The sequence below is a fragment of the Arachis ipaensis genome, chromosome B04 (assembly GCF_000816755.2).
Source record: "Arachis ipaensis cultivar K30076 chromosome B04, Araip1.1, whole genome shotgun sequence".
NCBI lineage: Eukaryota > Viridiplantae > Streptophyta > Magnoliopsida > Fabales > Fabaceae > Arachis > Arachis ipaensis.
Window position 1 is genome coordinate 114,338,531 of NC_029788.2, and position 11,157 is coordinate 114,349,687.

The 11,157-nt window shown below is 34.8% G+C and overlaps 1 protein-coding gene and 4 long non-coding RNA genes across 16 annotated transcripts in view; 1 reads left to right on the plus strand and 4 right to left on the minus strand.

Moving 5' to 3' along the window:
• The window catches only part of LOC110271214, a 32,610-nt gene that overhangs the window by 8,319 nt on the left and 13,134 nt on the right, over window positions 1-11,157 (minus strand). The window lies entirely within an intron of this gene.
• On the plus strand, window positions 1,944-3,302 carry LOC107639770. The gene is made up of 2 exons (XR_001620302.2): window positions 1,944-2,257; window positions 2,438-3,302. It is a non-coding gene; the product is annotated as an uncharacterized LOC107639770 (long non-coding RNA).
• On the minus strand, window positions 3,088-3,463 carry LOC110271215. The gene is made up of 2 exons (XR_002361677.1): window positions 3,327-3,463; window positions 3,088-3,225 (listed from the first exon to the last, which is right to left on the minus strand). It is a non-coding gene; the product is annotated as an uncharacterized LOC110271215 (long non-coding RNA).
• LOC107639772 lies at window positions 4,032-4,634 on the minus strand. Its single transcript, XR_001620305.2, has 2 exons — window positions 4,401-4,634; window positions 4,032-4,275 (listed from the first exon to the last, which is right to left on the minus strand). It is a non-coding gene; the product is annotated as an uncharacterized LOC107639772 (long non-coding RNA).
• On the minus strand, window positions 4,966-10,199 carry LOC107639771. 12 transcript variants are annotated; one of them, XM_021121657.1, is made up of 9 exons: window positions 9,632-10,199; window positions 9,417-9,501; window positions 9,161-9,222; window positions 9,024-9,070; window positions 8,842-8,930; window positions 8,286-8,394; window positions 7,789-7,824; window positions 5,711-5,792; window positions 4,966-5,141 (listed from the first exon to the last, which is right to left on the minus strand). In XM_021121657.1, the coding sequence occupies exons 1-9, from the start codon at window positions 10,076-10,078 to the stop codon at window positions 5,130-5,132; spliced, it is 969 nt and encodes a 322-aa protein (XP_020977316.1). In that variant the 5' UTR covers window positions 10,079-10,199; the 3' UTR covers window positions 4,966-5,129. The 12 variants fall into 12 exon arrangements, 4 of the variants coding, with proteins under 4 accessions (XP_020977316.1, XP_020977315.1, XP_020977314.1 ...); XM_021121656.1 differs by having other exon boundaries at window positions 5,693-5,792; XR_002361669.1 differs by lacking the exon at window positions 4,966-5,141 and adding an exon at window positions 7,911-8,023 and having other exon boundaries at window positions 5,693-5,792.

Here is an 11,157-nt window from a genome sequence, read left to right on the forward strand (position 1 = left end):
CATAAAAAACAGTAAAAAGGGAGCTCCAATAACAAACCCGAGACTCAACATGATGTCCCTGTCTTTGACGATCCCGCCTTTAATGGACTCTCAAGTTGCAGCACAATTTTTGCCGTTGAAACTTGCGCCACACCCATCGTCGATGCTCCATCCTTATCTACTGGTGAATTCTGCAAAGAGTTTGGGTGAGGACGCTTTCGCACAGTGCCATTTGTTGTCTCACCTTGCTGCTGATGGTGAACGTTGTGTCGGGTCCCCAAAGAATCCACACTAACCGGTTTTTCAATATTGATGCCCCTGCTTAATTTTACTTTGGATCCAGTAGCATGTGTTGTACGTTGGTGATTAGGCCTTGTCCAAGTATTGGTAGCCTTGTTAGGAGTCTTCTTTGCTTTTGGTTGGACCTGATGGGTGCTAGGAGAAGGCTTTTGACCCATTTTATATTTTCCTTTCCTAATCACCTGAGTCCAGCCTTCCAAATCCTCATGTTGTGCATGGTCTACATGAACAGCATGCAAATCACTCTCCACCAAATCCAGGACAGCAACATTTACAGTCTCATCTCCAAGATTCTTGCCAAAAATAAAACTTTCCTTTTCCACATGCACTGGATTTTTTGAATTTGAACTTTCTGGCTGCTTTGCTACATCGCCGACCACCCTGGCATTAGTTCCTCCTCCCGCATTGCTGGTAGTCTTGCACACCTTCATATCATGACCAAACTTGAGACAGGAGCCACAAATAAGGTGAAGACTTTCATATTCAACCTCATATTCAACACCTTCAACAAGAATCTTCTTAGTCACTGGCAATCCTAAATCTATCTGAACACAGGCTCGAGCATATCGTCCTCTTTCAGCTAATTTTGTTGCCAAATCAATCTTGACGGGAATGCCAACTACAGCCGCAACACAGAGCATTGCATCTTCTTGGTAGCACCAAATTGGTAATCCAGAAATTCTAATCCACACTAAAGTTGCTCCAAAACAGTTTTCACTTGATCTAAACTCTTGATCCCAAGGCTTCACTGCCACATAATTTCCCTCAATTATCCATGGGCCTCCTAAGAGAACCTTTTCTCGCTCCTCAGCCACATCAAACTTCACAAGAAAGTAGTCAAACCCTACGTCCAATAAATCAAAACCTCCATTAATCCGCCATACCGTTCGGAGTTTATGAGACAATGCAGTGTAGCTATAATGTTTACCTAACACCTTAATCACTATAGCATCCTTATATGGTTCTGCCAAACAATTCTTAGCTTCTTGGGTAAACGTGACACTCGGTGGCAAGAGATCTCCTTGCTTCCCAGAAACTACCGTAATGTTATCTCCCAACAAAGTTTCAACGAGTGAAAAAGTTTTAGCAATCTTAGAACCCACAACTTTATCCCTGAAAGAAACCTTCAAAGGCTTAGAAACCCCTCCCGAAGTATGATCCTCCTTTTTTCCTGATGCAAGCCCTCCCCCGCTCTCCCCCTTATCTCTTCTGCCGACATTATCGGCTGCCTCACCGTGTTTCACCCTCAAAGTCTCTTCCCCGCTCACTCCACCGCTCATCTTCAATTTTCAAAATTAATTCTTGTTCTAGTATGGCTGTTGATATTTTTGTAATAATTTTTAATAATTTTATTAAAAAAGCATATATATATTTGAATCTTGTGGGTTTTGGCCCGTGATTTTCCATGTTAAAAAGAAGCAAAATTAACTAAATTTTTTATTTTTTTAATTTTTTTTTAAAATCCTCCCCTCTTACTGTTGTACTGTTGGCGGAGCGTCACACTATTTTGTTTTCTTTAGTTTTTTTTCCCTCTAATTGGGAGAGAATATTTGAAATTGTTGTGTACTTGTGTTTCCTCTTTTTTATGATTTTTTCCCATTTTTCATTCATTATTGCCCCTTAAAGCACAAGAGAAGAAGATATATTAATAGATTAGATTAATTTTTAGTTTCAGATTCAAAGAAGAAGAGAGGTCTGCTAGGGTTTATAGATTCAATTTCAATCAACGCCATTTACTCATCTTCTTCCTCTGCTGTATCTCTGGTTCGCCTATTCTTGCCGCCACAACACGCATCAGACGCCGCCGCTCCCTGCGTCCGCCGCCACTCCTCACAGACTCGGAGGAACGAACTATCAGTATCACCACCCTGTTAAATTTCGCAGAGAAAGAACGAGAACCAGAGCGACCCTTGATGACACTGAAATAGGACAACTTTTCTCAACCCTACTTCTTGTTGAGGACGACAAACCCAGCAAGGTATACTTTTTCTTCTGCCTTTTTTTCAGTTCGGTTTGATTCTTTTAGAATAGTCAAGATGATGAATTTTGAATCCTTAGGGTAGCTTTTCAGGCAATGATTTTTGCCCTGCTTCGAGTTTCCTTGGTGTTTTGATTTGAATTTGATATGCTTTATTTATTTATTTTCATGTCTTCTTAGGAAGTAGAGGAAAGTGTAAAAGTGCTAAAAGATGCAGCTAAGACGAGAAAGGTAGCAGCAGAGAAGGTTCTGTCTGCACTTTCTGTCATTGAGAAAGCGAAAATTGATCCTTCTGGCTTTCTTGAAACCCTGGGTGGCAATGAATCCCCTGGGAGGACATGAATGCTAATTTTCACCGCTGAAGTGAACATATTTGTATTACTTTTTTGTTTGCTCGTTCTTTGGCTAGTAGTTTGATCATGGCCTTGACATTTGTTTTCAGTCTATGGAGTATGTAGTGATAAAATTATGATTCTTCCTCAGCTTAATTTGCTCTGTGCTGCATTATTATGATTATTGTTATTGCTTTGCTCTCACAAATATATTAATGTTTTTGACGGCTCTGATATGTCAATTCAAGTGATTCTTGGGTTATTATAGTGTCACAATCATTCACACTAGATTGCAGCATGGCCATCACGACTTCATACACAGTTATGAATTATGATGGGAGCAAGTAAGCTAAATCTTGGAGACAAACCCAGAGCAATGAAGCTAGTAGACTATTCCGTTCAAAAACTATATCTTGCGCAGCTTTGGATGGCTATTGAAAAATTCGACAAAATCAATCTCTGGAAAGGGTTGCAGAGCCTCAAAGTCCCCTGTGAATACAACCTTCATAAAAAGATGCTTCACCTCACTTGCCAATTTCAGCATTTTACATATTGCATCACAGCACCACTGGACTCCTCGCATCGACAGGAACTCCAGAACATTGAGGTTTCCGAAATCTATCATGTATACCCTCCCTGGAAACAATTAACATGAGATGAAAGAAATATAAGAACAAGAAAACACAGCCAGTAAGAAAAAACTATATGTACAAGAATCACTTAATATGGAAAATTACCCGAACTGTTGGAAATTGAAAGCTTCTTCAAATGCCCGGTTTCAGGGACCCTGATCCAACTACAGCCTTGTACCTCAAGGGATTCAATTTTCGGAGAGATAAGAGAAAGTGAACAGTTTCCCAAACCATAATAACATGACAATAACAGTTAATAGTTAGGTTTATGAAGCTTAATCTCCAAGATTTGTCAGTAATGTATTTATCCCTCGATTCTTCTTAAGAGATATATTATTACTTCTTTGGTTTAATTGAATTTAGTGTCATCGAAAGGCATGTATTTATCCCTCGATTCTTCTTAAGAGATATATTATTACTTCTTTGGTTTAATTGAATTTAGTGTCATCGAAAGGCATATGCATATCAAAAGAAATAACCATCCAATTAAAAATAACAAACATAATTATCTGCATATCTATTAAATTAAACATATAATATATTCATTATTCACATTGTTTAGTATTCTCATTGTCTATTTATACCTTTTTTTTTATAAAAAAAATTCATGAAGCGGCACCTCTGATCTGAGGAGACAAGAAAGCGTGCGTATTTTTTGGTACATTGTATAAGCTGAGATAATAGATTAATAATGAATTCCAACAGATATATATTGTTGTGGATCTAGTATAGATTCAACAAGACGTAACTTGTCAAAATGGGTATGAATCCACTTGTCGAATGTAAGAGTAGAGTCACACAAAAGTTGCATACTCTTCAATTGCTACACATACACCAGCCTTCATATATAAATTGTAACAACTCTTTCGACTTGGAATTGTCTTCTTATTCAGAGCATTTGGTCTTATATCATCTCTTGCTAGTACATTAATTTAATATAAAGTTTTAATTCTCTGCTGATTTTCCAGAATATACAACATAAAAAATATATACTGCACTTCCGTTTGGACTATGAATTTTCTTCGGCTGCTTCATATCATATCAAATATCATACCTACAAAAAAAAAAATAACGACTCTCAACTATCAATTTTACAAGGTTTAACTCTATATATAGTAAGATATTTAATTTTCTTAGCAGCAAAGTGTATCTGATCGTTCTCTATAACTAATTAGTCACCTTAGCTTGCATTGGCTTCTTCAATTTCTTCCACTCAATGTTTTCATTTCTGTATTATCTGCTTCTTCTTGCAATTCCTCTAATGGCAGTAGTGATATTTCATCACTTAAAGAAACAACAACACAAAAGAACCACTCTACCACCAGGTCCTAAACCACTTCCCATAATCGGAAACCTCCACCAACTCGACAGCTCCAACCTCAATCTCCAACTATGGAACCTCTCAAAGATCTATCCGTTTATGCAGCTAGAAAAGCAAGCATCCAAAAGACACCCTTCACTGCCATTGGCCACAACACATACACAGACCTGACAGAAGTTGATGGCACTTCACGTGCCTCCACAACTTTCTTTTCTTTTCTGTTCATAAAAGTTTGAGTTGATCTACATCTACTACACTAGATTAGATAGTGCTGCTCTATTTAGTATTTACCATAGAGGTAGTGACCAGATACATATACAAATAAAATTATTTTCAGTGAAAATACTGATTAGATTTCTAAGTTTTCATTGCAAGCATAATTAAATTTCTTGACTATTGAGAAAAAAATAATGATTAACTAACCTCCAAGTGTGGCGGCGGCGTCTTGCGCTGCGGCGGCGTCTTGCGAGGCGGCGGCAGCGAACGAGAGAGACTGCGGAGGGAGAGGAAGAGAGAATGGCTACACCGCTACGGTGATTGAAAGAGGAAAACAAAACCCTAGCAGACTAAATGTCTCACTCTCACCACTACTTTTGAATCTGAAATTAAAGAAAAAAGAACAATGTGTAAAAAAGAGTAATTAGAGGGTCAATATCTAATTACTGATTTTTTAAAAAACAAAAAATGGGGTTCTTTTTGTAATTATTTTAGTGTTGGCTAATGATACTCCCATATAAAAGTGGGAGTAAGGAATCCATAGCCATTTTAAGACATAAGATAAATAAACTCTAATAATTTTTATAATAAAAATATTATATTACATAAAAATCAGCTATAAAATTATTCATTAACCATTATGTATTTGTGTATAAATACATTTATTGTTTAATTCATTTTTGCAAATGTTGTGTCATATAAAGATTATATCCTAATGTCAGGAATATATGAAAAATTAAGAAACACATAATTCAATTATATTGTTAATTTTGGTGTCCTGAAAGATCAACCCAATTAGAAGTAACAAACATGTATTAAAAAGATGAGATGAATCAAATGGCAAGCTAATTTACAATTTTACAACAAATAATATCCCAAAGCTATAGTTGAAACTGAAGAACACAGCAAAGTACTAGGTAAAACTTCTGTTTACCGAAAGCTGAAGACATACTAGTGACCTCATATACATTAGTCCAAGAGAAGGGCAAATCTTTCCTGATAATATGTGGATTATGTCCATCAACACGTCCCATCTGCACAAAAATTATATTGAAGTTTATAGTATTAACACAAGGAAAAAGTCATTAATTCAGTGGCCCAGCAAGCATGTAGAAATGCAAATCTTCAGGCATGCAATCTTAATGGCACACTGAAAATATTATGGAATAAACAAGAATATAATTATAAGTAGAGTAATGTGAATGTATGCGCACATGTGCTTGTGTGAGAACATGAATGCACCTATTAAGTGGTCACATGTTTAAGCTATATTAAGGGGAATAAATAAAAGTACTAGCATTATCGAAACATAAGAATGCCGCTAAGGGGTCAATTGAACAACAATGTTCCCTCGCAAATAGTACAGTTATCTGCAACATATTTGTGCTCAGCAGTTCATTACTCATGTTCAGCTTAAAAGCTTCAACACAAGAAGTAAAATAAAGTTACCAGACTTCACTCCACAGGAATGCATTGAAGGGGACACTAGTAGGCTGGGTTTGGTAAAGCTTTTTGAAGAGGTGCTTGTGCTTTTTAAAAGCACAAGTACCTCATTTTGCGTTTGGCTAAGAAAAAGTTTTTTAAAGTTGGCTTGTGCTTATTAAAATTAAAAAAAAATCTAATATAATAAATATTCAAAATTACCATTATTAATTATTAACACCAGATTTTATTTATTTTCCCACACATATTTCCCGCCGTTATATTACTATTAAAATACTCATATATTTCTAATTTCTCAACCTAACCTTCACAAGTTATAAGAAAATCATATATTTTTTATTTTTCAACCTAATCTTCACAATTTCAACACAAATACACCTCTATCACGTATTATGTATGAACTTCTATCTATTTATATAATTTTTTGTGAGTTGTTTTTGTATTTTTCAATAGATGTTTGTTTTTCTCTGTTCTTTAAAACGTGAAGAAGACCTGATTTATGAAAACTAATCATAAAATTTCATAAAATTTTTGTCCACCAACTTGATAAACATTAGTCAAAATTATAATAACAACATATATATACATATGTAAATATAGATATATAATTTTACTTGAGATATGTGTCCCATTTCCTGTGATTTGTAAAAGTGAGTCAATATATATAGATGGGTAATGGACGTATCAGTACTAACATTGGATTACATACAAGTTTTATTATTGAGTATTGACTAATGATAACTCTATTTATATTAATATAGAGAGTAAATCAAATAAATATTTAAATTATTGGTTTCTAAAATTTGAAAAAAAAAATTATTCTTCGTTATAAATATGTTTATTATAATTTTTAATTTTTAAAAGCTGTTTTACCAAACACAATTGTAGTGTTTGTGCTTATTAAAAGCTATTTTTAATTTTACCAAATACAAGTGCTGCAACTTTTAAAAAGTTGTCTTTTAAAAGACAGCTTTCATAAGCTACTTTCCAAAAGTAAAAACTTTACCAAACCAAGCCGTAGTCTCATGCACAAACATAAAGCTCAGGGATGTCATACCATTTCACATTACAAAGACTACAACAGCATAAAAATCAAGAAATGTATATGAAATAAAACATACTCAACAGCTGATTAGAATGTAAGCAAACTAAGAAATGCCATATACCTTAAGGGGGAATGCGTTACTCTTAATAATTTATACAACTTTGATATTTTCCTTAATTGCATACAAAGAGGATTTGGTATCCTTTATTCAAACACCCCCTCTCAAGGATAATCTTAACAAGCCCAAAAAAAAAGTAGTTGTACAAATTATTCCTTAACAGAAATATACGTTTCGAAGGAATAGATAATTTAGAAGGTTGGTCAAACTGAAGGCAGAAGAAATATAGCAAATAGCAATTGAGATTAGCATTTATTTTGCCATTTCCTTTTCATTGGCCTCATACAACAAATAGTATGCAGTTGTGCAAAGATGAAATAACAACTATTCTTTTCCAAGAAATCGACAATCTCAGCTTTTTCAATATCACTTGGTAAAAAGCAATTTTCCTGAATTCAGCTGGATAAAAGTAGGAAATGTTTACCCAAAGGGCGCTCCATCCAGATCAGTTGAGATAGTACTGCAAAGAATCAAAGAAATGCGCTTAAGAAATACAATTTGAACTTTAGACTTCGAAACCAAACAGTTAAATGATAGAGAACTGACTAGACATAACACATCGAACACGGTTAAGCAACTGCCCAATACTCATAAGGCAATTCCCTTGATCTCAGTGTGAAAATGGTCAAGTATTTTGAGGTATCGTCATAAATTTTCTCCTGATTAATTTTTTCATCAATATAAAAGACAATGACATATGAGAAACCTGAAACCAAAACGTCATCGATTTTCAATTTAAGGTTGTCAATGCACATCATCTATGGTTTATGTTTGTCATTACTCATAAGTCACTGCACATAAAAAACAGAAACTCAACAATAATTATACTATTACAATAAAGCATATACCAACACAAAAGGGTGTAACAAATCATATAGAGTATGAGATAAAAGAAATAATTAATCAGAGAATCACAAAAACCTTATTTGGACATTCCTCCTAGGAACTTGTTTAGTGTGGCAAGCAATGCAATGAGGGATATTGAAAGGGTATCCTGTGAAGCCAAGCCAATTTCTGATATTTGTAGAGCCTGAATTGTAAAGGGCGGCAAGAAAGTTGAAACTTTTAGTGCAAGCTAAAGAGGAGGATCACAAATTCACCACACCCACTACACTATAGCATTATTTAAGGAAACAATAAAGACTGATTGAATAGAACAATATAGAGAATATTAATAACAACTCTGATTCCTGATAATACCCTTTAGCAGTAAACATTGCAACTAATAAGGGGCACTCCAGACACTCTATCTGCGACCCATTCAGGCCCTGCCCTGCCGGGATTCATTGTATCCCCTGCTATCTCATTTATTGATTCTGATCCCTCAATCTTTTCTGTTTCACCCCCCTGATCTCATTTCCCCTTTTACTCCTTTGTTTGTTTCTTTCTCATTAATTAATGTTAGCTTCAAAGGGCAATACAGGGATTTTGGGACATGTGACTGACCAATGTGCACTATACCTATACTACTACTTACTTGTGTCGAAAAGCATCACAAATTCTTCTACGTTTTTTGGTATTGTTGAAATTGCTACCTCCATTGTGAATACTAGCAAACGGGTCAACCTTCATAAGTTCAAAAAAATATATAAAATTAAAAGCTAGCAGTAAGATATCAAGAATAGTAAAAAAGAATTGTTCTCGTGTTTGGTAACTTACAGTTTTTGAGAATGTAACTTGGTATAGTCTTGTTTCATCCGGAAAATCTGTCACCACCACCACTCTCAGTTAAAAATAAAGAATAAATTAAACAATTCAAACCAATTCAAGTCAGATAAATGAAGTAGTGAGATTACCAAAACAGGTCTGGATTCTTCGTCATGACCAGCTACATAGGCCAGTCCATCAGCTAGTTCAGCTGAGAAATCATCAGCTATCAATATTCTGTTTTTCAAAAAATTGGAAATATAACATAAGAAGTACTAATAAAACAGATAATCTGAAATGATAAATCAGATTTTTGGATCATGTAATAAATAAGAAAATATAATTCTTGTTCAATTATGCAACACAACTATACTAACACACTATCAAAAAAATTACTCTACTAACAATGATGCTCGTAAAACCTCCTTTTCCATGCAAATTCTATGCTCCTTAGTATCCCTTCTATTCTCTCTCGTAAATCAGACAGCAACTTCAAAATCAAGTCACAAAGCCATCATTTGTTCCACCGCTCATTATTCAAATTCAGCTTAAACAGAAAAAAAGAAGTAAAAAGTTGAACCTAGAACCGATCATAGAGACAAATGAAATAGAATAATTACCGCCATAGCTGCATTTTGGTACTCCTTGAACAAAGAAACCGAAGGAAACCTTCCAGACAAGCCATGCCACATGCCATTCTCCTTCTCCTCGTCTACCTTCTCGCTCCTCCTTCCGCCGCCGCCAAAACACTGTGGCGACAACTCCTTGCAGCTCCCGCTCACCTCTTTCCCCGTCAATTTCCCAAACCCCGGCAACAGGTAAGACTCCGGCGACGCATAGGCCTTCACTGGCGGTGTCCTCTCCACGGTCCTGACCAAAGCGAGAGGGCTGCCGCTCCCGCTGGCCTCTGGAAGAGCAGCGATCCTCGCCACCTTCCTCGGCGGTCGGTAAGCCACGACTCCAGCACAACCTCGCCGGAATCCCGCGATATCCGGTGGAACTTTCCCGGCTGAAGCGACGATACCGGCGATGGCGATGGTTTGGATACCGGAGAAGGGGATTGGCATTGATTGGGATAAGTGATGGTTGGTAGGGTTTTGGATTTCAATGAGGAGTGGGATAAGTGATGGTTCAGGGTTAGGTTTCTCAGGGAGTGAGGAGAGAAAGGGATGGGTCTTCTTCTTTCTATGTAATTTGATCTCATACTCCAAAATTTGTGATAGAATGCATACCTTATTAATATTGGTTCAACTAGGTATCCTTTAAAAATAGTACAACATTCAGCCTTTTATTACAATAATTAAAAAAATTAAAACAAACATAACTAAAAATTATGAATAAATTTACTGTCTTTTTAAAATTAAATACACATTCAAAATGCAATCTAAAAAAACTGAAATTAAATTTTAAATTTCTGTTTCAGATTTAATATATTTAATTATTAATATATTATAATTTAAATACATATCTAAAATCAAATAAACTATCAAATTATTAATTAAACTCGTACAAAACACTCAAAGAAGCAGAGAAGTCACGTTTGCACCATGTTAAAAATCCAGAGGTGCACATGAAAAACTCAGGTGCACATCGAGAAGTCATCCTCCGCTATCGTTCATCCATGCCACCTTCCTCTTCCGCGCTCATCCTCAACGCTGTCTTCCTCCTTTTCGGCGCTCATTTACAACGCTGTCTTTTTAATGTTTAAATTTAAATTTTAGATTTATGATTTTGGATGTGTTTTAAAAATATTTTCTGTATAACTTCATAATTTTAGATGTGTTACAATTATTTTTTAATGTTTAAATTTAGATTTTAGATTTATGATTTTGGATGTGTTTCAAAAATATTTTCTGTATAACTTCATAATTTTAGATGTGTTACAATTATTTTTTAATGTTTAAATTTAGATTTTAGATTTATGATTTTATATTTTCTGTATAATTTCATAATTTTAGATGTGTTTTAAAAATATTTTTTGTATAACTTAATATTTTAGATGTGTTACAATTGAAAAAGAAACTACAATTGAAAATATTTTAGTTTATGTATATAATTATATTCAACCATTCATAATTGTATTATTAACATTTATATTGTATTATTAAAGTTGACTGATTTTGGATGTGTTTTAAAAATATTTTGT